This window comes from Hippoglossus hippoglossus, chromosome 8, assembly GCF_009819705.1.
Source record: "Hippoglossus hippoglossus isolate fHipHip1 chromosome 8, fHipHip1.pri, whole genome shotgun sequence".
NCBI lineage: Eukaryota > Metazoa > Chordata > Actinopteri > Pleuronectiformes > Pleuronectidae > Hippoglossus > Hippoglossus hippoglossus.
This window is the reverse complement of record NC_047158.1, coordinates 4,259,203-4,287,143: the sequence shown is the minus strand read 5'-3', so window position 1 is coordinate 4,287,143 and position 27,941 is coordinate 4,259,203. Positions and strand designations below refer to the sequence as shown.

General features: G+C 42.1%; 1 protein-coding gene across 1 annotated transcript; it reads right to left on the bottom strand.

The window, feature by feature from the left end:
- Positions 1-39: 39 nt before the first annotated feature.
- LOC117765848 (myosin-11-like) lies at positions 40-27,941 on the bottom strand. The gene is made up of 43 exons (XM_034592386.1): positions 27,908-27,941; positions 25,494-25,836; positions 24,036-24,206; positions 22,349-22,505; positions 20,457-20,484; positions 19,660-19,759; positions 19,283-19,327; positions 19,065-19,157; positions 18,889-18,952; positions 18,680-18,778; positions 17,425-17,568; positions 16,415-16,510; positions 16,195-16,313; positions 15,751-15,903; positions 15,475-15,648; positions 14,846-15,019; positions 14,286-14,400; positions 14,020-14,186; positions 13,810-13,931; positions 13,057-13,126; positions 12,615-12,775; positions 12,367-12,475; positions 11,537-11,668; positions 11,230-11,436; positions 11,004-11,141; positions 10,805-10,928; positions 10,464-10,635; positions 9,874-10,086; positions 9,524-9,668; positions 8,894-9,100; positions 8,537-8,641; positions 7,792-7,944; positions 7,390-7,638; positions 6,958-7,170; positions 6,652-6,864; positions 6,346-6,507; positions 5,309-5,437; positions 4,494-4,582; positions 3,813-3,936; positions 3,504-3,712; positions 2,738-2,846; positions 2,460-2,632; positions 40-856 (listed from the first exon to the last, which is right to left on the bottom strand). The coding sequence occupies exons 2-43, from the start codon at positions 25,656-25,658 to the stop codon at positions 631-633; spliced, it is 6,018 nt and encodes a 2,005-aa protein (XP_034448277.1). The 5' UTR covers positions 25,659-25,836; positions 27,908-27,941; the 3' UTR covers positions 40-630.

Below are 27,941 nucleotides of genomic sequence, written 5' to 3'. Positions count from 1 at the left end.
ATGCCATATATGATCATTTCTAAAATACGAAAAAGTAGTTTAAATCAACGACTTGAGAGGAAATGTGCATTTTTAGAAAAGAAAATATCAGGATTCCAAACTAAAAACAAATATTAAGTTACTACTGAAAACATTCTATTAAATAATTGAAGATCATTTAAATGTAAGGATTCTTCTTTATATCCTTGTTCCTGCATCTGTTCATTATTTTCTTGAAAAGTTCCGAAATTAGTGAAAAATGTCGGCGCACAAAGGGAGCGGGATCAATGTCACTGCATGAAGATTCTCAGTTTATGATCACATATGATGTCAAAGCGCATAAAATCCTGTTATTTGAGAATATGGAGCAAAAAGCGTCTACTTTTCAAATTATTGAAACGATCAGTTATGAAAATCATTGCCAATTTAAAAAAACAAAACTTTAAAAATAATTGAATGGCAAATGCATGATCATAATGACACGTTGGCATTGATATTTTCAAATATATTTTTCAAACCAAAATATCCAGGAGCGCCATGTGTTTTTGTGTTAAATTAAAATAATTAAAATATTAAATTTAAGTGTAAAAATATTCCTGAAACATGTCGATAACATTTAACTTGAGCGAAATCGAATCAGAAGTGGTCCCTTTACTCATCGGGGGTGTAGACCTCCTCACGTTCGTCCAGAGGGGAGGTGCAGGCAGGGGGAGACGGGGACGGGGGCTCGTCCTCCTGCAGTTCCATTGAGTTCTCTCTGATGACGCTCCTCCGGCTGATGCTCCCTCCCATCGCAAAGCTCCTGATGCTGGCGCCACCGCTGCTGCTCCGAGGGCTGGGGCTGGCAAACATTGCCTCCCCGCCACTGCCACCACGCCTGGGAACGCCAAACACATCAGGAGGAAGAGACACAGGAGGAAGAGGAGGGTCAGAGGGAGGTGAAGCACAGAGGAGGAGCAGAGAGCAGCAAGAACTCGAGGGATTTGCAGAGTGAAAATTAAATAAATCAAAAGGCTGTTAAAGAAGAAGTTTGGAGGACAGTTTGCAGATCAGTGGTTCCTGAGGACAGATGTGAAACGGGAGCAGCCAGACATGAGGAAGAGAAGGAAATTTATAATCACAAACATTGAAGAATCCAGGGTGAATGGGATTTTCATCGCTTACAGTGGTGAAATTTGATCATTTAGTAATTTCATAATTACGCTCAAAATAAAAAAAATCTGCCTTCAAAAGGAATCTCCTGTTTTAGAGTTTTATACCATGATCCAATGCTGAATGTTAAATCATGTGTTACATGGACAAAATTCACTTAATTTTCAAGATTCACGTATTTTATAAGATTCTTTGAAACTTGTGGATTTACTTTTTTTTGTTAACAGACGACATGACGGCTACTAAAAGTGAAGCAAAGCATTTTTGTTATCCTCCATGTAAGTAGATGGTACATGGACCAAAAAAAAAAAACTGAAGTTCACGTAAAACTTTTCTCAAAGATGGTTTCTGTCATTTTAAGAAGTTCTTATCACACTGTAGTAGTTTGTTCAAGTGTTCAACGATCTGTTTGGTTTCAATTAGTTATTGGATTGTATAAAGATGTGAAATGTCATGATTGACAGCTGAGACTGAGTTATGATTGGTTGAGCATGTGTATGGGCGCGACTTCGCCACCACGGCTCCATACGATGATCTCTACTGTGGAAGTGGAGACGTGTCGCGAATCTTTATTCACAGTCCCTGGTTTATTATTATTCATCAACTTTTTCTTTCATGCTTCCTTTTGGAGGTGGAAAATAATTCAGGAAAAGAAATCCAGAATATTTGAAAAAACGAGCATCAAACTAAATTCAAACTAAAATTGTTAGAATTAACATTTAAATATTTTACCTTTTGTATAATTTACTAATTGGAGCGACAGGTTCAAGCTAGTTCGGGCAGCCAATTGGAGCTGCACTGCTCCAATCATGTGCCTCATTCTCAACAATCCTCTATAATACACACCCTCCCAATTTGGCAGTCTATTTAAGCTCCCTTTGCTTTCTAATATTGCTGCTGTTTGATTCAGTAACTCCACCACCCCAGTATCCACCTGTAGGCTACAGGGGGGATATAAATATTTGGTCATCACTCCCCATATATATATATATATAATCATATCTGTGGGGGGGTTGATGAAGTTGGAGCCTATAAGTCAGACACTAACATTGTTCTAAACATTTAAAACATTTTCAAACATTAAAACGTGAGTTATCTGACTAAAATGTATTTACAAAGAAAACAACTATAAAGTACAATCATCTCAAAAAAGAGGAAATGTCCTCAGAACCAGATTTATCTTCCAGTTAATTTCCATCTTTACAAATTGGATACATTTGAATATATCCGACAGACAGAAGTGACAATAATCCTTTTATATGATTCATAAATTGTTTAAGCTCTGTTCGACCCCCAGCTCCACCCTCTCAGTCGTCCTCCGCTGTTACCTCAGTTTGCTCTTGAGTGACGACACCTCTCTGTTCAGGGCGTCGTTGGCCTCGGTCTCCTCGTCCAGCTCCCTCTGCAGTTTCCTGCGAGCGGCCACCACACGCTGAGCCTCCTCCTCCGCCTCCTCCAGCTGATGCTTCAGCTGCTTCAGCCGCACGTTGCCCTTCTCCATCTGCACAGAGTGGACACACGGACCGGCTGTGACATTTACACACTGAACACATTTTGCATCAGCTGGTTACAGATTACTTCTGTAATCAGATTACAGCCATGTTACCTGGTCCTTGTACTGCTGTGCCTGCTTCCTCTCATCCTCCATCTGGATTGTGAAATCCTTCAGCTTCTTCTCTTTCTGACGTAGATTCTTGCCGTTGGCCTGGCGCTCTCTACAAAAACATCATCATGCAGGTGTTTCCTTCAGCAGACGTCATGCATAATGTTATCGAGCCTACGTCACAGATCAGCTACACAGAAAATATACTGAATGATATCAAATAAAAATTAAGTATCACAGAAAAACCCACTGTACTCTCTCAAAATGTTACTCTAGAAAGTAAATGAAACATTCAAAGTAAAATGTTTTGCCTTGTAGCTTACACTCAAATATATATGTAAACATACATGTCACAGGAGGATGTTATGAATGTCAAAAGTTTCTCATGATAAGAAGAAGTTCTTCGGCGTGTTCTATGATATGCTGGTGTAACTCCTTCATATGGGCTCCGTCCACATCTATATCTAACATCGAGCATAAATAACCCTGTAACTGTACAAATTTATCATTAATAGATTTGTAGATTCATATATTTGATCATTTGCGTAATTGAAATGTCAAAGTTGTTAAACGTTCTTTCAAACCACTTCACCAAAGAATGAATCTGTTTGTATGACAGTTCCTGCAAAGGTTTTTTATTATGGTCAATAAAATCAAATTAAACCTTTCATATTTCTAAGAGATGTTATTAACCAACTTATTCTATTTTGCCAGTGAGTTGGCATGAAACCTTTGGAACCAAACTCCATCTCCCACCATGCACCTTTACCTGCTCTCCATCTCCAGCTGCTCCTCGACCTCTCTCAGCTTGGCCTCCAGGGCGGCGATGGAGGATTTGAGTTTGGAGCGGCCCTGGCTCTCGGTCTCCTGCAGTTTGGCCTTCAGCTCTCGGTTCTGTCTCTCCAGCTGCTGCCTGGATCCCTCCCTGCTCTGAGCGGAGGATCTCTCAGCCGTCAGCTCGGCGCCCAGCTGCTCCACCTGGACAGCGACAGGCAGGACGCACACGGACACTCAGAGTCCAGACTCCAGCTCCACTTACATACACTTACAGTCCGATCTCTGCCCTCCCTGAACCTACCAGCTGCTGGTTCTTCCTCAGCCTCTCGTTGAGGCTCTCCATGTTGGCCTGCTCCTCGTCCAGCTCCTCCTCCAGCTGACTGATCTTCGTCTCCAGACGACGCTTCTCTTCGGACAGCATATTCCTGGACAAGAGGAAGAGGAGGAGAGAGAAATTGGATGTTGTAAAAGAAGGATGGAAATTAAATGTGGGAAGTCAATACCTTATTTAAGTAAATTTTTTAGACCTTTCCTTTCACAAGAAGTTATATTTCTGAAGGAAAAATAACTATTGCAAAACTGGTAACGTTGATTAAATGGTAAAACTATTCCTTATAATAAACAATAAAATTAATATTTCTTTATTCCTTGTAATAGCTAAATAACAAATTACAATAAATATTTCTTTATTCCTTGTAATAGCTAAATAACAAATTACTCAATCAAATGCAGGCTACATCTTCATACATTTTTCAGATGATGTTCATGAGGACTCTTATTCATTTTGTCGGCCACTGACTTTACTTCTAGTGCCACTACCTGGCTGAACTGTTCTCTTGACCCACTCGGGTCCAAGAGGATGCATCTTAGGAACTAATACTCCAGAAATTCACTTTGGCCCAATTATTTAATCTTTCACAACACAAAATGGAAGTGCCCTTTGTAAATACATAAATACAGCATCTGCAGTAAAAACACCTACTTTCCAGAGGAGTTATTGGCCAGTTCTTCATGAAGCTCGTCTCTTTCTGCCTCCACCTGCTTTCGAGCTCTCTCAGCTGCTGCCAACACCTGGACAGAGGAATGAGGACCATGTTATCGGAGCAGAGTGTGAGAGAGAGTTGAAGGCATCACTGTAGAAACATCAGCATTTTCTCCCCTGCTCTCAAATCCATGGAAGCCATCAAGGCAAGTGGAAAAATATTTTGCCACAATAATTTCCCCAATTTTTTAAAACAAGGTTATGTTGCTTTCTGTTATAAATTATAAAAAATAAAAATCAACGAAAAACAAAAGAAAAGAAAAAAAAATCTAAATAATAAGTTGTTTAGGTCAAAAGCATAAAATGGGATTGTACCACTGTCCCTGTTACCCTCTAACCTAAAGAAAACATCATATTAATGTAACATAACTCTCTAACACACTATTTATGTTTCTTATGTAGTAGTGCACTTAAACCTCTGGTCAAAATTAGTATTGCAATAATAAAAAACGATTGTCTAACCTTATTTTTACCTATGTTCACAAATTTAAAAAGTAAATACCGAAAAATAATCTGGGTAAAACCGAAAATAAAGTATTTATATTTGTAAATTCATGAGTTTAAAATCGAAAACACATGAACTTTGCTTTCTGTCTGATCTTTAAGAACAGACAAGTCATGAGGAAACGTCTATTACATTTATTATTCATAAACAACATTCTCAATGATTTTTTTTAATGAAAGAAAAACTAAACATTCTGGTGACACACAATCACAACTGATGGGAAACAACAAAGTGTTGTCTTTGACCTCACCTCTTGCAGCTGCATGATGTCGGCCTCCATGACCTTGGTTCTGCGCTCAGACTCTCTGGCCGAAGTGATCACTTCCTTCTGGGCTGCACGAGAGTCCTCCAGCTCCCTCTGGAGATCCTTCACCTGGCCCTGTGAGGAGCACAGGAGGTGCACGCTGCTATTTAAACATATATGACTCGCATTGTGGGAGGCACGCTACCCTGTTTCAAGATACATTTATTCATTTGTGAACATGCGGCTGCTTTAAGGTGCATCTTTTTTTCTAAAAATATCAGTCCAGCTTAGTTTCTTGAAAGTTGTGATCTCTTCTTCTTGATTTCAACTGGAACAGGCTGTTCCAAGAGACAATTCAGGAATCCAAAATAATTCTCAAGAGATTGATGAAAGAAAATGATATAACTTGTCTGTAACATAAAGCATGACCGTGTTATCACTGACATGCATCATGGCGACTGTACGAACGTCCTCAGGATAATGTTTGGGACAAACGTACTTGATTCTGCTCAAGACTGACGGAGCCAAACCAGCTGTGAGTAGTGTTCAACCATTATGGACTTTTGGGGGCAGATGCCGACACCGATATTAGGAAGTAAAAGATTTGCAGATATACATTTTTAATGGTGTCGTTATCAAACCCTTATGACAAAATTAACTTAACTGACGCTTGCTGTTTTACAATATCAATATTTAAAATGTTCAAACCCTTTCTTTTTACAGTTATAAATAAAAATAAAACTATACCAAATATATAGAATGTGAATTAAGGAAATAAACACAATTTTTATGTAAAATATAAACATAAATGCACATCTTCTCTGCAATGTTTATTCTACAAATAAAAGTTTTCATATGAACTGATTTTATTGGCCACCCAAAAAATCGGTCTGACTCTATTGAACAGCTTTATCATCATCTTCATCATCATCTTCATCAAGGGAAGCAGTTCTAGACCTCGAAGGATTTTTCTTGGTAGCAAATGGTTCCTCACCCCTGAACAAATAGATGCTAAAAGAAAAACAAGTTCACAAAAAACTGACCTGGATCTTGCGGAGTTGCTTCACTGCCTCGTCACGCCCCCTGTTGGTGGCCTCCAGCTGGTCCTCCATGTCCTTGAGTTCCCCCTCAAGCTTCTTCTTCCCGGCTGATGCCTGACCTCGCTGCTTCCTCTCCTCCTCCAGCTCCGCCTCCAGCTCACGCACCTGACAGAGAGAGAGGGTGGGGGTCATCATTTTGGACTCCGTGAAACTGATGCAAGACTGAACGACTGATGTGGGAGCAGTTAGAGAAGAAGTGGTCGTGAGGTTTTGAGGAAACAAACGTTACACTTCAGCAGGAGGCTCCACCTGTTTGAGGAGCTGCTTCCTCTTCTCCTCGCCCATGTCATCTCTGGCCTGCACCTCCCTCTCGTGCTGAGCTCTGAGGGCCTGAGTGTTGACATCCAGACGCAGCTTGGCGTCCTCGGCGACCTGCAGCTCGTCCTCCAGCTCCTCCATCTGTGTCCTCATCTCATCCACGATGGCCTCCAGGCCACGCTTTGCCTTCTCCAGGTCGTGGACCTGACGTCAATGGAAAGAAGATCAGACCAGGAATTATTTCAACCTTCGTTAATCCTGGAAAAACTCATTCACATTTCAGACCATATGTCTTACATTCTTTCCCACGTCATCCTTGGAGCTGATGAGGTCCTCCATCTCAGCTCGGAGCGCCTTCATGATCTTCTCCGCCTCCTCTAGAGCATCCTGGTTCTCCTCCAGAGCTCTGGCCAGAGCTAACACCCTTGTCTCCTTCTCCCTCGCCTCCGCCTCCGCATGATCCCGCTCCTCTGCAAACTTACAGGACACGGCTCGCTCCTCTGCCAGCATCTGTGCAACATGAGGACAGCGGAGATTTCAAATATACGTTTCACTGAATGGATTCAACAAACAAATCTGTCCACATGGACAGAGAAGGACAACCCTGTGACTTTATTCTTATCCCTTTCTATGAATGAGTAAAGGCTGCTGCAGCTCTTGACGCTCTTGGACAAACTACAACATTTTATGGGCTTTCTAACAACAGAGAGAAAGAGAAATCTTCCAGACCTGATCAAACTTCTTCTGCTTCTTCTCCAGGTTGGAGACAAGCTGCCGCTGGCTGTCCAGGTCCATGAGGACGTCCTCAAGCTCCTGCTGCATTCGGCCTCGGCTCTTGTCCAGCTTGTCGTAGGCTGAGGCCTTCTCCTCGTAGTCATTGTTTGTCGCCTCCAGCTCCCGCTGCAGACGCTTCTTCCCCTCCTCCAGCAGCTCCACCGCTCCCGACATCTCGTCCAGCTTCTTCTTGTAGTCCGACAGCTGCCAGAAGGTGAAATGGGGAGAGCTCAAAGGAGTTTGTCAAACTTCTACAGGGTGTCACTAATGTCTAAGTGAAGGTACATACAGATTTATTTATTAATCTCTGAATGTCAGATGACCGTCCTTCCCCCACTCACGTCTGAAGTTACTGACCTGCATGTTGAGGCTGGAGACCTGCCTCTCCACGGCCCTTTTGCCCTCTGTCTCCTCCTCCAGCTGCTCTATCAAGCTGTTCCTGTCGTCCTCCATCTGACGGAGACGTCCGGACAGATTCAGCTTCTGACGAGTCTCCTCTGACAGCAGCTCCTGCAGCACATGTGGGGAAAGGTGTAATATCGACAGTAACATCAGTCAGTTTTGTCCACGACTCTGGTCCGGACTGAAATATCTAAAAAAACAAGTTAGAAGTTCACGTTCTTCGGAGGCTGAACCTCTGACTTTTAGCAAGGCGCCATTATGAGGTTGACATTTGTGGTTAAGAGTGAAATATCTAAACAACCACCATGATATCTCCAAAGCCGTTTTCAGACATGTCCTCAGGAGCATGCCCCCAGAATTGGAAAACCCAATAGCTCATCTGGTTGAGCGGCCACCACATGTATAGAGGCTTGAGTACAGTCGTCCTAAATGTATGACAATGTAGGAGTTTTGTCCCAGGTGATTTTTGAATCACTAGGACAACCATTATAGGGCCACGGCCAGAGAACAAGTTTCTCTCATGTTGGTCTGTAGTGTGGGACACTGTTTACCTGCCAATATTACGGTTAGATGCATACTCCCCCTGACTCTAGTGGACCAAAACCTACAAAGTAAAATCTGGACTCACTTCAGGAAGTTAGTAAAGTAAGATTATACAAAGGAACTGTTTAAACTGAACTACATCTTGAGTAAGTCTCACCTGTGCGTCCTGAAGCTGAGAGGACAGACTGGAGACGTCTTTACTCAGCTTGATGCTCTTTCCCTCGACCTCGTTCAACAGACCCGTCACACCGTCCAGCTCCAGCTAACACAGAGGAAGGATATAAACAGAAATTCATGGTCTTGAACTGGAATCTTTCAGCTTGCTTTTCACAATAAAAGCCTATCCTGACATTAAAGAAGGATCAATGTGACAACTTCATTCTAAAAAGATGATGTCGTTTTTTGGTTTGTTGCTTTATTCTTTAAATCTCAGTCGTGTGTTTTTATTTCAATGCAGTATGTCAAAACAGTAAATATAATTAGTATTAATTCATTCAGTATTTGTAGGACTCACGCTCATCTTGGAGACTCTCTCGCCCAGCTCAGTCCTCTGCCGCTCGCTCTCGTTGAAGCGTGAGTGCAGTTCGTTCAGCTGACCCTCCACCTTCTTCTTCTTGTGCTCCACGTCCTGTTTGGCACTGGCAAGGGATCGCAAGTCGGTGCTCAGATCCGCTGACTCCTTCTCCAGGGCCTGCTTAGCTTTCTCCAGACCGGCCCTCACCTGAAAAGAGGAATGTGTATGTGTGTGTGTGTGTTAGACAGTTAGTCTTTATCGTTTGGCCAAAATAAAAGCCAGTTCAAGGCATAAAGCTGAGAGTCTAATGACCCACAAATTAGTAGTAAATCATGTTATTTTTGCTGTTTCCATAACAACAATAAACTAGCACCATGAACCTCTCTTCATGAGAACCTTTCTGCTTGAGAAATAGTTCCTGAACATTTAGTTCATTAACTGCTAAAATGACAGAAAATTGACAGATGAACCATTTAAGTATCTTAACCAAATGAAACGACGGCTAACTTCATTCAAATTACAGATTTCCCTGTGTTTGAAAATGATTGGAGACATTTCAGATAATGTTAGTAGTTCATGTCATATCATATTATTGTGGTTGTTGTGTAATTATTATTACGTAAGATGTACCCTCTTGGCCTGCTCCAGCTGCTCATTGAGCTCCTCCACAGCCTGACTGTGTTTTTGTCTCAGATCCTGGATTTGAGTCTCGTGGCTCCGTCCCTCCTCCTCTATGGCTTTCTTCAACATGGCGACCTCTTGCTCGCGCTTCGCCCTGCCCACCAGAAACACACATACATCAGATACCCACAACACATCCAACAACATGGCCTACAGATTTTAATTGGCAGCTCCTGCTTTTATGCAAATGACACTGTTTTGACACTGTTTTACTTTACAGAGCCTTCTCAGATAAAAAGACTTGTGTCATTCACAGTCTGCTTTTAATATTGTTCGATACAAACTAAATTATTTGAGACCGTAGCTCCTGCTGAGCAGCGGTGGTGTCCAGGCTGTCCTCCAGCTCGGTGCGCAGCGCATTCAGCTCCTCCCCGAGGTCTCGTCGTGCTGCCTCGGTCTTCGCCCTGGCTGACCTCTCGGCCTCCAAGTCCTCCTGCAGCTCTGAAAGCAAAGCCTCCAACTCCCGAATCCGCTTGACCGCTGCCCCACGATGATTGATCTCCTCCTCCAAGCTGTGAACACAGAGAGAGAAAAAATGACCTAACTATAATTTCAGGAGTTTTATTCTTTTTAGAGTGGAAATATCTCAGAGTATGAAATGGCTTTCATGACACTTTCATTAAGAGCTGGGCAGGACTGTACTGTAGTTACCAAAGAGGTTATCTCGGAAAAACTGAGTCATCAGGAGATGGCATATCTCTGGCAAACCCAAAATATCATAGGCATCACTTCACTACCTAATTAACATAATTGTAAAGTTTAGTGAAAATATATCAAATGGTTTACCAGTTCTGCTCCAGAAACAAAATGATTACAGATAAACGGAGGGCCATACTGTAATCAATATATCCCTCCGCATTAATTGTCTGGGGGATATAGTCCCTCTTACTGGGCCTGTGTGGCCTGGAGCTCCTCTTCCTTGGCGGCCAGCTGGGCCCGGAGCTCAGCTAGCTGAGCCTGCAGGTCGGCGTACTGCTCCTGGAGGTCGGCCAACTCTGCCTCCACTTTCCTCTTGGCCTTCTCGGTGTCCTGACGACCCTTCTCCTCTTTCTTCATACGCACTGGACACACCGAACAAAGCAAGATGCTGAACAAACCTCATCCAAAACTTAAAATTGTGATATAGGTATTAGATCACAGTCACTAAAATATTAAATACATTATTCTACTTTACTTCAACTGACTGGAGGCCAATAAATACACAAGTTAATTATCTGCCGACTGACTGACCCTCGAGGTCAGAGATCATGGACTCGTGTTTGGTCTTGAGTTTGTTCAGGTTCTTGGACTTCTCCTCCTCCTCAGCCAGGTTAGAGTTCATGTCGGCCATCCTCTCCTCCAGAAGCTTCCGCTCCTGCAAACAGACACATTGAGAAAATGAGAGCAAAGTACGTCATCAGACATCTGCCCCCCAAAAAATCCTGCGTACCTTCTGTAGTTTGTTATTCTGGTCCTCCATCAGCAGGATGTCCTCCTCCATTTTCCTGACTTTTCCCTCCACGGCCACTTTCTCCAGTTGCAGGTTCTGCCGAGCGTCTTCTTCTTTTGCGATGTGGTCCTCCATGAGCTGCAGAAAATAACGTCACGGTGAAGGGCTGTAATGTAAATGTAGAAAATGTTATAATGCTATCAATAATAGTGATAATGTCGTCCACCTGTAGCTGCTGTTCCATCTCCTTCTTCTCCTGCTGATGAGCGCTGTTGCGCTCCTCCTCCTCCTCCAGCCGAGCCTCCATCTCATGCAGCACCTCCTCCAGCTCCTGTTTCTTGGCCTCCAGTCTCACCCTCGTCTCCTCAGCCTCAGTGTACAGCTCCGTCTCTGCATGTAGCTTTGACTCCAGCTGGGTTCGCTCCTCAACCAGCTACAGCAACGTCATTGACAGAGACGTCAGTCACGTCGGCATTCATATAAAATATATATTTGTAATATATAGAGGAGAAGAAAACCTGTGTTTGTCTCACCTGGATGTGTTTCTGGGAGATGTCCTTCAGTTCGGCCTCGGTCTTTGCTGCCACTTCTTTTGCCGTCTTTAGTTCCTCGTCTTTCTGACCCATTTCCTCTTCTTGTCTGGTCACCTGCAGCAGGGGCTTCACCTGATCCATGGGCACACACATCCACAACTCAGGCTTGATTTCATTAGATTATACAATACAAAGACTTTCAGAGTCATAATAATTACACACCCAACCCAGAAAAATTCTGGATGAGAAATAAGAGTGTTAAGAATCTCGGTAGTCATGATGGTACCTCAATACAAAGGCTTTATCTCTGGACAGTGACAATTCCATGACACGGTCAGCTCATATTAGCCTAAACTCGATTTTACAGCTAATGATAGTTGTTTTTTTTATTTACAACAAAATCGCAAGTTAGTATTTATGACATAACAGCTACAGGACATTGTCATTTGATGCTAATGTTTTAGCCCATGGCGGCTGCAGCACCAGCAAACCTAGCGCCCACCCTCTTAGCAGCAACTTCACATAAACCCAAATCCCAATATAGACAGAATGATCTATTGGCAACACGTCTTCTGATTTAAATGTTTTTTTTAGTTGATTGAAATGAAGACACTGTTTTGAACCTAAACAACTCGGCCGATTATAATGATCATATTTACATACTTACATTTATTAGTGGCTAATTAGAATGATCTTTGCTGCATCCATGGTCTAATCCAATGTGCATAGGACCAATAAATCCTGTACATGTGTACATGTACATACATGTAAATACACATACATGAACAATGTTGTGTGTGTGTGTACATGAATGTGCGTGTGTGTGTAACCTTGGTGAAAAGCCTCCACCACTGCCAGTTCTTGAGTTTAAGGTAACAGGCACAGTTTCTCTGGATGACCTTCATGGCGCTCAGCTGCTGCTGACGTTTACTGAAAGCCCTGAAAATACACAAATATACAAGAATCAGATTTAGGCTTCCCTGTGTGTAAATGAGCAACATTTCATTCAAGAGGCAACAGGTCATTTTGTGTAATAGATATTTAAACCTAGTGATATTGGTTGAACAGTTTCTCTTACTTTCGGGCCAGGAAGCCTCTTGCTTGTGCCTGGAAGGCGATGATGACGACGGTGAGTTTGATGTCTCTCTCCTCCTCCAACTGAGCCAGAACTCCCGTCCTGAAGAACATCTTACTCTGACCGATACGAAACAGGTTAGGATCCAGATCCAGGTGCTTCACCTGAAGGGGGGCAGCAAGAGGGAAAGTGTGAAGTTGAGTGGAGTTTGCTTAAAAGAGGGAAACCATGGAAAGCCCTGCTTCTTACATATCAATTTTTATAATCCAGTTTGATACTATGGTAAAGTCAAACTTAAATGGAGATTTGGAAACTGTTACTGGTTCCCTTCGGACATCCTCTCAACATCAGACCTACAGTCTGATGCAGCAGCTCATGTCCAACGTTCTCAAAACAAAACAGACCTTTCAGCACTAATCTGTTAATACAGATCCATCCAGCTCACCATCAGACAACAGGCCTGTTTCCCATCCATGAAGCCTTTAGGGATGGCGTTGGCAGCCAGAATCTCATACCTACAAACAAGAAAACAACACACTTTAAACCACACTTTTTAAAACAAGCCCTAACACTATGTGGAACTGCCTAAAACCTATATTCTCTCGAATGCCCAGCAGAGGGCGATTCTGGTTTTAGAAGAAGATAGTATATAGTTTCTCATTCTCAAGTTTCAAGTCTTCAATGCAGCATGATGGTCATTTTGTAAACTATGGTCCCATTTAGAGTCAAATAGACGATAAAGCTCTGTGTGCACTAGGTTCTGGACACGGTGCAATACCATGACAGTTAGTACCACCCAGTGGGTGCAGGTTGTAGGTGTGGGTGGGGGTGCAGTGTCCTTGAGTTCTCAGTCAATCTCTGTCCCCCGCTTCTCCAAATATGGTTACTTAAGGTTTTGAAAAAAACAAGATGGCACTGGACAAAATGACAAACACAAGGCTTAAAAATGGCAGCTCAGAAACAAATGCGTGACATCACGATGCGTTGACAGTTGTGTGATGCTAAGTGACTGTTAATGTTTAGTGCCCTCCAGTGGTCATAATTAGGAACTGCAATATTGCATTTAACTCTATGGCTACAGACCTGTTATCAACGTCCAACCTAAGTGATCCGGTCACATGTGGATCAATGTTTCCCATACACTGATTTGTTTGTATTATTATTTACATGGATATTTTGGTCTCAGACAGTTCCTTACCTCTGTCTGAACTCCTGGAACACGATGCGGTTGGGGAATCCCTGTCTGCAGATTCGAATTCCCTCCAGCACCCCGTTACACCTCAGCTGCTCCAGCACCAGATTAGCGTCCATCTTCCCAGCCTGCATGACACCAGCAAACCCACAAGCACTGAATATACTGAATTCACTTTCTGTAGATTGGAGCTTAGCCTAATCAAAAACAACCTACCCTCTTCTCATGGTTGGGGATGATGCAGCGGACAAAGTTGGGCTGTGTGTTGTGCAGCGTGGTCATCAGTTTGCCCAGCGACTCTTTGTACAGCTGACCCACTGTGCGGAACATGCCCTTCTTGGATTTAGTGGAGGTCATGGTCTCCAGACCCACCACTCGATCCGCTAACAGGGGCAGCATAAAATGACCTCATGTTAAAGATCTGAGGTGAAACATCTTGTTAAAGCAAATAAGGACATGATGTCCCCTCATGGACAACTTACCGTCTTTCCACATATCCTGGATGAAGTTGCTGGAGGAGTTGTTGAGCAGAGCCGTCACATTGTCATTCAGAGGATCCATGTTCTTTGTCAGCCAGTTAGCTGCGTTATAGTCAACCTGGAAATGTAAATAAAGCTGTAAATCTGTAAAGGGGTTAAGAATTTGCAGGATGTAAATAATTTACATGATGAAATTTTGTTATTAACAGGTCACATGAAAAGACCACATCAACAATGATTGGGCATCTCTCAAAACTTTGGTATCCAAGATCATTTATTCCAACTGAAAATAAAAAAAAGTCAAACAGTCAAACAGCTGCTAACTGTTGTTTATAATCAAATAAACAGAAGGAAATGGTCTATTTGTTGGGGACTATTTTCAGCGGCGGATTAATCATCATTTGCTATATGGGACTGAATCAAAAATAGACTGCAGGGTGTATATCACAGCACAGCAGTGTGGCTCACTGATATGTTTTTAATAGTTATCGGACTCAACTGAACCACAAATATACAGCTGTAATGATTTTGGTCTCCTTCCTGAAGCGGTCAGTGATCCTCACCTTTCCAGCATAGTGCAGAATAGCAAACATCATTTTATCTTTGTGTTGTTTGGGTTTGGAGAACTTGACGTGATCGCTATGGGTGTTCAGCAGCTTGTCCACGAAGGAAACATCAGTGGCTTTGGGGAACCAGCACTCCTCGTCCAGCAGGGCCAGGATACCTGGGGGGTTGTTCTGTAGGACACAAAACGGACTAAGCCTGAGAACATGTAGAATCAAACCATAGACTGTAAATAAAGATGGATGACATGACATCTTGTCAAAAGTGAAGGCTAAGCCGCTCGATCGCCCCCAAGTGGCTGGCTGCAGTATAGCTCATAAACCGCCAAAATTAGTTCTAGAAAAAGTTTTGGACTTTGCCCAGTGACTCTTGAACATCTTTGTAGAGGATTATATAAAATATATATAAAAGACTTGATATAATTTTGAAAGCTGGATTTACAATACGATGTGATACATTAGGATATGATGTGATAAAATCCAATGTGATACATTAAGATATGATATATTGAGATACAATACGTAACGATACGATACAATATGATAAGTTAAAATCCAATGTGATACAATACAATATGATACAACTGCTCGTGTCACATGACATGTGTGTGGTGGCAGCTCATCCTGACCGGCCTCTCGATGAGCTCGATGCAGGGCTGCAGGTCCAGGCCGAAGTCGATGAAGTTCCACTGTATGCCCTCCCTCTTGTACTCCTCCTGCTCCAGGATGAACATGGTGTGGTTGAAGAGCTGCTGCAGACGCTCGTTGGTGTAGTTGATGCAGAGCTGTTCGAAGGAGTTGTCCTGAGGATAAGCGTCAAATTGATGGATTAGAAAAGTTGCATATAAATACAATAAAACCAAGACTCAAATATTGGAATGATCTGTGTTTAGTGATCCAGTCACCTCGAAAATCTCAAAACCAGCAATGTCCAGGATCCCGAGGAAGGAGGACGACTGTCTCTTACTCTTGTCCAGGGTCTTGTTGACCCTCGCCAGGATCCAGCGGAAGAGACGCTCATACATGGCTTTAGCCAGAGCCTCCACTGCAAAATCAGCCTAAAGGGGGCGGAGGGGTGAGGAAGACACAGGTGCAGGATGGAGAGTGAGGGTGACGGGAGAAAACCTTTTCGATTCCTTTTATCGCTGTGTGTTGCTGGAAAACAATGCCACAAAAGGGTTCAACTTCACACCGAGAAACAATTCTTGAGGTTCAGAGGTGTAGTTTGTGAACCTTCTCTGTGAGTCTTACAGAGTGACATCCTGAGAAGTCAGACTTTCCTCCACTCCATTTCATATTCTCCAAGATCCTTAATTCTCCGCGTTTAGTTAATGAGGTTTGGCTTTTACCTGCTGCTTGGTCTGAGCCTTCTGCACCACCTCCCTGCCCACTTTGATCCGGGGGGTGAGGATGGCACGGGTGAAGTCGGTCACATTTATGCCCTGCAGATGACACACCTTCTGGGCAGCTGGGGTTGAAGTGATGAGATGATAAAACGAGACAGAGGAGGTGAGACGTGTTTACAGCTTAATTTACGGAGCTGGTTTTGGTACTTTGAAAAGGATCTACCTGTGTTGTCAGGCATGGTCGCCTGCTCGCTGTTCCTCTCCTTCTCAAGCTTGACGTTGCCCAGCTGCAGCACAGTGGACACCACCTTCATCATCCCTGCAGAGCGGAGTCGAGGAGGGTGAAAGTAAATGTCCCTGTCCCAATTCCTCTCCCTTGGCCCTACCCCTATGAAGTGCCCTTAGCTGGAAGTGTCCCCCTCCAAACGGAGGGGGACAAGGGAGAGGGCTAGAACATTTTCCCTGAGGAATTGGGACACCACTCGCTACGTCATCAGCAGCCAACCAACATTATAACAGTGACACATCTGACAACTGCAGGACAGGTGGGACGGATTGATCTGTTGATCAACAGTCAGTCAGTGTTTTTACATCGGCTATTTCAATGTAACGTTAATCCTGTCCATAGAAACTTCTGCCCCGCACTGAAAACATTATGACATGAGCGGGGATTTTTTTTTTTTCAAACTTCGTATGCACGACATGGGAGTAACGAACGTAACCCGTTACTTTCACTCAGACTATTTACATGCTTGTTTTGACGACGTAAATATAGCTTTTCCTGAAAAACTTGCCACAGCTATTCAGTTCCATCTTCATTTGCTACTGAATTAAAACAGATATTCTGCTGTATATGTATATATATATATATATATATATATATATAGAGAGAGAGAGAGAGAGAGATTTAGTACATATATTTCTGAGCATTTTATCTGCAGCGGTCGCCATGTTGATTTGCTTCGTCAGTTAATGCATTCAGGAATTTCAATTTCATTCATTAACAAAGGGGTAGGGCCAAGTGGTCGGGCTAATGGGTGAATTGGGACAGGGCATAAATATCCAGCAATGTTATGGATGAAGTTTTTGATGAGTTTTTGCCTCATGCATGTTAAACAGTATCAGCTCACACATTTTTACCTCAACAACAAGAACAAATAAAAGGAAATAGTTAGATACATGCTTAAGTATATGAAACTTAGCAGAGTAGGGTGAAATAAACAGTGTCTGTACCGATTCTCTCCTCCTCTGTGAAGCCCATGATCTCCATGGCCTCCAGAGTCTCAATGAACATCTCGTCGTCCTCCTGACCAGGGATCTCCACGTGACCCGCCCTCAAGAAACGATAGCTGCCGAAGTCCTCCAGCAGCAACTCCTCTACACACACACACACACACAGTCAAAGCTTTGATATACGTAATGAAACATGTGCAGCTTGTTTGTTAGCCGTTTGCATTCAGAACACAAAAGATGAGCATCAGTCTTTGTGTTCAGTAAAAACATTGATGAGTTTATGTTTTTTCTTGCTCATATTAAAGTTTCACTTGTGATGCCGACACTTCTCATCATTGCATCCCTGTATAGAAAAGCTGGGTGACGGATGTGATATAGTGTAGTGGCCAGCAAGTGCCAATCACAAAACCCAATGGCAATAAATTCTACTGGAAAAGGTAAGTACCTGCTATCGACAAGGCTCATTGATTGGACGGATGCATTATTCGTCTATTTAAGGAAGGAAATGCTGACAAAATGTGTTTGGTTGTTGTGTTTTCATATTTGTTGTTGTAAACACTTCAGGAAATCTGTAACATTGATTATCGTGTCTGTTCTTTGCTACTTTCTTACTGGGAAGCTCCCTTTTTTTGCTTCCAGGTTGAACTGGTGTGAACCATACCAGACTTTGGATGGACCATACTCAGTTTAAGGACGGACTTTCACTGCAAGTCCCACATGTCTTGAAAGATATGCTTCTTTGCCACGATCACCCAGAACCTTCTGCGAAACACCCAACAACTGAACCCTTTGGTTACAATTAAATCCACGATCACAAACCATTCTGAATATGTTTGTACTTGTTTTAACTATACATTTTGTAACTTTTAAGCCTTTTATACTCAACGTGACTGTGTGTGTAAGCCGGCCCTCAATGATTCTACCTTAAAGGTTCAGTGTGGAGGATTTAGTGATATCTAGGGGTGAAGTCGAACGTTGCAACCAACTGAATAACCCTCCCCTCACTTCTCTCATTCCTTGTGTGTAGGAGAATCTCGATGGCCTTTAGGAAACATAAAAACTTTAAAGCCCCTTTGAAGAGCCATTGCTTGGTTTGTACACTCTGGGCTACTGTAGAAGCATGGCAGTGCAACATGGCGGACTCTGTGGGAGAGGGGCTGCTCCTGATCCAGATATAAGGGTTCATTGAAAACATGATTCTACATTAGTGTTTTTTATTGAGATCCTTTAAATAACAGCTTTATAAGCTGCTCACCCCTTATCGATTCTTTGGCTCCAGCCACCATGTAGTAGAAGATGTGAAACGCTCTCTCTGTGCCGGCCTGACGAATACAGCGAGACTTCTCCAGGAGGTCTGAGCAGAGATGGTCAGGTAGTTAACCAGCGAATATTTCAATCAATAATGTCACTTGAAGTATAATATTTTTGAACTTAAATCAAAGTTTAATCCAAGAAAAAGGATACAGGTGTCGATGTTTGCGCCAACAATATAACCAGTCACATCAAAGTTGAGTTTAATAAACTTTCCCTGTGAACAGATGCGACAACAAGGGCTACAGATCAGTAACAACCGGAAGGAAGCTAAAAGCCAGAATGTTTGTGTTTGAGTGTCGACTGATGTGGCTGATTAAAATGCTTACGAATCGAGAGGAGTTGTCGTTCTTGATGGTTTTGGCGTTTCCAAACGCCTCGAGGATCGGATTAGCCTGCAGCAGCTGCTTCTCGAGCTCCCCCTACAGGCCACAGCGTGGTTACACATACTGTACATCCCTTCATCCGTACAGACCAAAACACGTCATATGGAAGTCTGAGCAGAATCTTGATGACCTATCGTGTCTGTTTGACATTTTATACTCACGAAGGCCAGGGATCCCGCCTGCTGCTGCGGTTGCTGCGGCTGTTGCTGCAGGAAGAACCAGGAAAACAAACTGGTGAGAAACCCAGTGAATCGGGAAATTCATTTTTTTTAAAGACCGTCCACATGACCCCGCCACATTAAAAATGAAGCAAAACACCAGGGTCAGAGGTCAAGCCTTAACAAATAACAGTTTATTAAACCCCGGTTCATTACTTGACTTGAGCAGCTTTGACTTTAAAATTGTGGTTATAGATGATTTGTAGATGAAGCCAATTTGAAGATTCACGACCAAAGAGGCTTCTCTAAACATATTATGTTATACAACATAATATATCAATAACTCATGATTTTTTGAAGTTTAAGATGCTTTGACTCACAGGGTTTGCATCCTTTTTGCCTTTGTGAGAGGAGGCAATAACAGCCAGGTACTGAATCACCTTCTTGGTGTTTTCCGTCTTTCCTGCTCCAGACTCCCCTCTGGGTGACACGGTGGGCAAGGAGAAGAGGAAAAGGGCAGAGAAGAGATTGAGCTTGAAATGGAGAAAAAATGACTTGGATTGTTTTTGTTTAATCTGGAGCTGATGTGACAATATTTCAGATCATGTGCAATAGACAAGAGCTGTGTTCCATTCCCATTTCAGGGGCTGCATCCTTTCCGAGGACTCCGTCTATGAAGGTCACACCTGTAGACTGAGCAGACTGGGAAGGCCTACTCAAAATGAGATAGTCTGGTCTAACGAGGATTCCCTCTTTGCGTCCCCAGCTTGTCCATTGCATCGTTAGCTAGTTTGAACAGCAGAGCTTACTGCAGCTTGGCCACCTATCTAGCACAAAGAATCCACGGGTAGGAAGCAGCGTTTGAAATTGGGTCAAGTCAAGCCACTGTGCTGTGATGCAATCAGGCTTTAAATGCAGCCTCAGAAGGAGCCAGGTCTAGCTCCTGACATTTTAATATTTGATGGAGTATTTGGGGATCTGAACTTAGTCTTTTATTGCGTCAGGTTTGGCCTCTTCTGGGGATAAAATGTAAATGATTAAAGCTTGTGGTTCATATTTGTTTGAGCCATGTTGACGTTATGGTCAGGGTCAGTGATGGAAACAGGCTCGTGTGTGTGTGTACATGAATGTGCGGTGCGATGGAAAAAGGTTAAAAGAGTTTAATATTTGGACTCACGTGCAGAGAATAGACTGATCCTCACGGTCTGTGGAGAGAGAGAGAGAGAGAGAGAGAGAGAGGGAGGGGAGGTTAAAAGAGAGTGGGAGGGGGCTGAGATAATGTGAAACGTTGACTGAGCTGAACTCGTTACTCGGAGCCAGAGACGACTACATGAACCTCGGACACGGGAGCAGAGCGGCTCCCTCTTGAGATCTCGTTCGAAGGGAGATTAGCCTCCATCGGCTCACATCATCTAAAAATAGCAGGTGGATGCAGCACTCCGTCGCTGTGATCTCGTCTCACTGCTCCATGTATGGCCATTCTGCAGCTGAATGGAAAGTAGGGAGCCGGCCTGAGGTCACTGGTGGACGATTCTGGAGGCCAGACGGCACGCTCGGAGGCTTCCGCCATTACTTCGCTCTCATTTGGTCAAAAATGTGTGTTTGCAGTTTCATACAGATTTATACTGTCGAAAAGCACAGTTGTGTTTTGAGGGTGTATGATGCTGTTATGTGACTGTTTCTCCCTCTCCCTCTTACTTTCTAATTTACTTCACATAAAATTTGATAAAATGAAATGAACAAGAATAAAAAGGTGATTAAGAAACTCAGATTAAAAGATGAGAGGAAGTCGTCGTACAGGCTCAGAATCCAGAATTAAACAAGAGGTGATTTTCTTTTTGAGACGTCTTGTTTGTTCTTGTGGATTGTTTTTCTGATTTTCGTCACGCTTGGGCTCACTGGGTGGTTCATCATCACTGTTGATTTGTCTTTTTGTTGAATTTATAGATTTGGTGAATATATGAGTATATTCGAACTTGTTTTGTATTTGAAATTTGCCTTGTTAATTTATATCATAAATTTGTTTCTTGGATTTATTAGTGCAGTGCCTGTTCTAAACCTGCCTGTTCGCTTGTCCTGTGTTAATGCTCCAGAGCTACAGAATGATTCCTTGTCATTAGTGAGTCCTCCTTAAACAGTTCTACAATATACTGTTACTTTTTATTGTTTGTGTGTTGGACATTGTGTGCAGAGCTTTTTTAATAACAGTGTATGGTGCAGAGTGAAGTTAGAAAACTGTTCATTTAGTTTTTATTAATGTTGAACGTATCAAATGTCCAAATCGCATCAAATATGCATTCCACTTACAGAGATTTGTAGAATGAGTAGGTAAATGTCTAAGTTGAGTTCATTATTTGTTAGTTCCTGTTTTACTCTGAAGCGTCTTTCCTTGTGTGCCTCTCTTACTTGACTTCCTGTCTTTGTCTGTACCTGTCCTAATGTGTCCCAGCTGAAACCAGTGAGCCTGTCTCTCCCTCTCCGTGGTCCTCGAAACTGCAACTTTCGTATTTATTGTCTTACTTTGCTTTTATTCTGGCTTTTAATTTATATTTATTCGTGTGTTATTTATTTACACATTTTACAAATGATTTATTTTTCTATTTTTGTCTTAATTTTTCTACTCATGAAATGTTTTTTCCGTCCTGCCTCTGAGTTTCTGTCTTTTATTGCTTGTACAAAAAGTGCTATGAAAATGAAATCTGATTGATTGATTGATTGATTGATTGATTAAGTTGATCTTTCATTTAACTAAACACACACATGAAACTAGTTTCTTTTATTCAGTCAGACGAAAACTGCTCATCTCGTCCGTCCTTTCTGTTCTGTTTTTATTGTTTATTATAATTAATGAATCTACTCTTCATTAACTGCAAGAGCTGTTGTGCACATTGTTCTTCAACACTGTAAGGACAACTAATCTCCAAGATCCGACGGAAGACAAGAAGCTGCATTATAATCTGTCACTCTTATTATTTGGGTGAAATTACCCTTTAAATCACAAAACCATATTTAAATTCACTTTCCATAAAACACACACACACACAGAGACACTCATACATAGGCAGTTACCTTGCATCATGTTCCTGTAGGCGTTGTCTGTGATGGAGTAGATGTGCGGCGGCACCTCGTGGCGCTTTTTGCCCTTGTACATCTCTATGATCTTTTCAGAGTAGATTGGCAGCATCTTGTAGGGATTCACCACCACACAGAACAGACCAGAGTACGTCTGTGTGTGTGTGTGTGTGTGTGTGTGTGTGTGTGTGTGTGTGTGTGTGTGTGTGTGTGTGTGTGTGTGTGTGTGTGTGTGTGTAGGGAGGAGGGGGGAGGCACAGGACGAGAGAAGAGACACGTCATTTTAAATTATGAAGGTGAAACACTTAGTTAGTTTTCCACTGTTCTTAAATAGACTGCTGTGTCCTCTCTGCATCTTCACACATTCCCCGATCTCTCCTGGAATACCATCCTCTCAATTCTATGATTTTCCAGGAATCCCATGTTAGTATGTTTGTCAATGTAATCTATAGTTTACATAAACACTGTGAGCTTGAATACTACTTATTTCTTTGATGTTTGAGCTGTCGCCTGCCTCCTGATTCCTTCTTTCAGGTGGGGCCTCATTACTCGGACCCTCACACTTCGCTGAGGGTTTGGCCTCACCTGTTTGGGGTGAGCCAGGTGAAGCTGGGGCCTTAAGGGAAAACAGCCGAGGGTCAATCCCCAAGTTTTTGGCATGTTTTGGCTTGATTTTTGTAAAACATGAGGTAGTGATCAATGGATCTGCTGATGAGGTCGCACTCACAGATCAATAAACCTGCAGCCCGTTGTTCACATCACGTTAAAAATGTAAATCCAGCAAGTTCAAGTCTGTGGAATAATGAACGAGTGGACTGCGCTGAATACAATTTAGTATAAAGACTCTTTTCTCTGAAACTGAAATGTTACAAGCTTTCACGAAATTTGAATTAAATTTAAGTTACAGCTTGGTATATTGAAAATTCAGAAGTAGTTTACCAGGAATGTTTAAATGGGACATCACAGTTACAGCTCATCTTCAGAGACCAGGCTCTGAGATTTTTTTTTTGCTATTCCGATGCCGTCGTCTGGTCATATAAGGAATGGAGGAACTGGACTTCTGAACTTCAAGTGATCTTCATGGCCCTAAGTATTAGATGCATAAGCTTGGATTGTAATTTTTACATCCCACACCTTATTAGACGTTGTCTAAGGCCGAGTAGAAAAAAATAACCTGACCTTCCAGTCCATTCCAGTCGGCTTGATACTTAATATATAACAAAGGTCTGGTCCCAAACAGGCTCTTAGGGTTATTTAGGGGATCATGAAGGGTCTTGTGTGTGTGTGTGTGTGTGTGTGTGTGTGTGTGTGTGTGTGTGTGTGTGTGTGTGTGTGTGTGTGTGTGTGTGTGTGTGTGTGTGTGTGTGTGTGTGTGTGTGTGTGTCTCACATAGATCAGGCTGGAGAAGTATCTCTCTCTCAGGTTGTGGAGTACGGAAGCTTTGTGTTCCCCTAAATAACCCTAAGAGCCCTGTTTGGATATATATACATATATATATATATATATGTATATATTTATATAGTATCAAGGAGACGCAAGATGGACTGGAAGGATCAGAATCTTGTGCTTTTATTTTTTTCACTTAGGGTTATTTAGGGGATCACGAAGGGTCTTCACAAATGTGTGTGTGTGTGTGTGTGTGTGTGTGTGTGTGTGTGTGTGTGTGTGTGTGTGTGTGTCTCACGTAGATCAGGCTAGAGAAGTATCTCTCTCGCAGGTTGTGGAGGACGGAAGCTTCGTTGAGGAAGGTGAGGGCGGCCATGTCCTCCACTTTACTGAACTTGGGCGGGTTCATCTTCTGGATGTCATCTTTGTTCACCGTCACTTTCTGACCGTTGGGAAGCTCCACCAGTGCCTTCATTATCACAACAACAACAACAAACAGCTGTGTCAAAAAATACTATCTGTTGTTTTTAAAGAACTTACAACCACAACTTTATGTGCGAATATCATACTCAAACACAGGTAAAAAAGAAATGTAATCTACAGGAGTCTTTATATTTTTGATCCTGATTGAGTTTAATTAATCTACACAAAAAAAGATATCTTTAATATAGCTCCATTGTAGATCATAACGACTGTATTAATATTGTTTTTCTGACATTTTGTAGATACTTTACAATGAAAACAAACCACTTGTCGATTAAATCAAGGGGAGGATCGTTGCAAAAGCACAGGCAAAGCAAGCAATTGCCTGTGGCACTGAGCTGAGAAGGGGCCCCTGAAGACAACTGATTACGTTAGTCCAGAGCAAAAATACCTTGAAATCCCTAATCATAAATTTGAATTAAAATTAGAACAATAAAAGGTCCAAACATTTCATCTAGATTGAGGTTTATGGGAAATACTCAGCATTGCTTTTAAAACAGAGGAGTAGCCATCGTACCCAAACTGTTGAGCTGTATCTCCATAAGATGGAGGCAGCAGAGTATATAACTTTGTTATTTTTAAATCGCCACTTTTTATTACCAACTTTATTTGTTTAAAAATGACTTTTCACTCACTTTAATGGAAACAATGGGAAATGGATGACTCAGCTGTAGGAATTTAACCAGAAAACAGACTTTCCACGAATACTGGCTGATTCTATGAGATTGTCGTTTGCATGATCCTATCTTAAAATAAAAACGATGACAGGTCACTGCCTCTTTCACCTCATCACATTTTACGCTCGAGGTGTCAACATTATGTTTCATTTTGTGCAGTGAAACACATGTTGATAATACTTGGTGGTGCCAGAGAGTGGCAGGTGAGGAGCAGAGAAAATGTTTATCTCTCAAAAACAAAAACAAAATACGTGGTTCAAATCATTTCTTTAGTGTTAATAACTATTTTGTTTATGTTTCTATATAAAAAAAATTGTGGGGATCAATATGTTTTATGTGTTTATTTAGAAGAATATGATGAAAAATGTAGGAATGAAAAAAATGATTGACATACATAACCTTTTAACTTAAGTTGTACAGATTTTAGAGATATGAAGCATTAGATGATTCTCCGGGAAGTGACATCACAGTGAGAAAAAACACTAATATTTGTTCCAAGAGAAAGGAACAAGAATGTTCTCTGATATGGGTGTGACCATTAAAGGGTTAAAATACTTGTTTAAAAGTATTTGTAGTAAAAATGACGTCATCATTACCTCATCGCCCTTTTCCTCCTTGATGCTGGCAGGCTCGAAGCCCTCCCTCTCTGACGGCACCCACACCATCTTCTTGGCCATCCAGTCGGCTTGCGCCACTCCGCTGTTGCGAAAATCATTTTCGAGAAATAGGTACTTGTTGTCATCAGGGGCTGGGTCAGCCATATTGGAAGTGTCACTGTCAGGAGTTGGATGGATCTGTTGTTCGCAGGCAGTGGCAGACACGATCTCTGGTGGTTCAGGTGTGGTCGATCCGATGTCTCGATTGTCACTGGCGACTGGTTCGGCCTCTGGTGCAGTGATGGGAGAACAGTTGACCTCTGACCTCGGTTTGACCTCTAGCCTGCTGACACACAGAGCAGAAATCGCACACTGAAAATAATAGTGATGCAACATCCCTGTAAAAGTTTCATCAACCCGGCCAGCAGGTTTATGGAACAAAATCTTAATTTGTACATAAAGATGGATGACATGACAGCTCCCAAATCTAAAGCCAAAGTGTCTTGATCGCCCTCTGGTGGCTGGAAGCAATAAGTCATAACCCTGCCTCCTTCATGTTAGCGCATAGGACATGGACCAAACTAAAAACATCAAAGAACAGGTTAAATACGTTTTCTCAAAGAGAGTTTCTGTCATTTTGGGACCTTGATACCACGGCTCAATTCCTTGATTGCTACCACTCAGACTCTGACTCCAAATGACTTCAACAATACAAGTTGGTAGCGTTCGTATTCAGGATATTTTATATATTAATTTCAGGATAGTGGGAGAAGTGGAGACGCATCGTTCATCGTTATTTGCAGTCTATGGTTTGGCACCTGTGGAAGAGCGGTGGAGTGGAAACACCACCCACAGCTGTGTGCAGGTCATATGAGGGGAAACTGAAGCCCTAACCCAACTCCTGTACTTGTACTGTGCATCATTTTACTCATCACACATAAGATGAGTAAAGATTTTTGTTTGTTTTTCCCATATTACAACTATTTTGATCACACTTTTTTCTCATAATATAATTTATTATTATTCTCTCATTCTCCTTTGATGGGCAACATTGTGCAATCTTAATTAAACAAGGTTATTTGACAGTCAGAATTCATTTAGCAGGTGAGCTTTGAAGAGGTGATGTACAGCTGAGCTCCAGGACCCTGTGACATTTCTGACCACAGCCACGAGTGATGCTGGTGAGAGGTGACACGGACTGAATCTCAAACTGTTTTTAAACATTGCGTATTTCTATGTAATTTCAAATATTTGTGCACAAATTAGCAACAATGAAAGATAAAGTTAAAAAATAAACATACCTGTTATTGTAAGTGAAACTCCCACAACTGTCATCACATTTTAAATCAACACACAAACAGCCCTGATTGTAAAAAAGCAGAATTATGCACAGGAAGACATCATCTGTCTCAGTCTCTATAGATTCCTGAGGTAACAGCCCCTGTCCTTGCGATTCGTCTCTCAGAGGACTCGGCAGTGAAGAGGACAAACGAGCATCAATTAAACAGATGCATTGTCTCGCATTTTCTCTTCCTCTACCTGCTGCCTCTCCATCCTGACAAGGCGGATCATTTACATTTGGTTTAAGTGATAGCGACACTTTCCCTCAATTTGCATTGAGCTACTTACTCACTTATCCTGGTCTTCTCATGTGGGTCACAGTGCTGCTTTGAGTTCCCATTGAACAGCAGGCAATAAATGATGAAAAGCAGCACAAAGATAACCCCTGTAATCAAACAGCTGAGCTGCCATGCTGGAATGCCCATGTTTGGCTAACCATTTGCTCCTGGTAGCTTGGTAGCCCTAGGAGGGATGCTAGGGACTTAGCAGGCATACTACCTTATAAGGTGCAGCTCAAGTGTCCAGCCAAGCTTACCGTTTACACCAAAATGGTGACATGTCACAAAGGTGCACCCATGCGTGGTCACAAAACAGGCAGGTATGTGAGCAGAAGTCAATATGGAGTTTAACACCTCTCATTGAGACAAATTTCAATCTTAAAGTGTATGAAAGTTGCTCAACAGACACTTATTTGATAAAAAATAACCAATCTTGAGCTACTCTTTTCAGCTTTTAGATTTTGGATCATGAATCAGACTAATAGTTTTGAATTCCACTCTGTTATATTCTCTTCAATTTGTTGCTCATTAATAGAACAATACTAACACAGTATGTTGCTTTTAATGTTCTTTGGTTTAAAGAGTGATAGACAAGCTACTTTTTTTTTGTTTTTCCTTAACATGAACAGTTGTTTTTTTTTAAAATTATTTTTGCAGGTTTAAATGACATAATTAGACTTTATGATTTATCCAACCGTTAATTTCAGTTCATTTAATCCAAGTGTGAACTGCATTGAGACTGTTATTGAGTTTTACTACATCAACAGTTTGAAGTGAAATAAAAATGATACTCACTGTGCAGTGCCTCAGTCCTCGGTGCAGAGTGAAA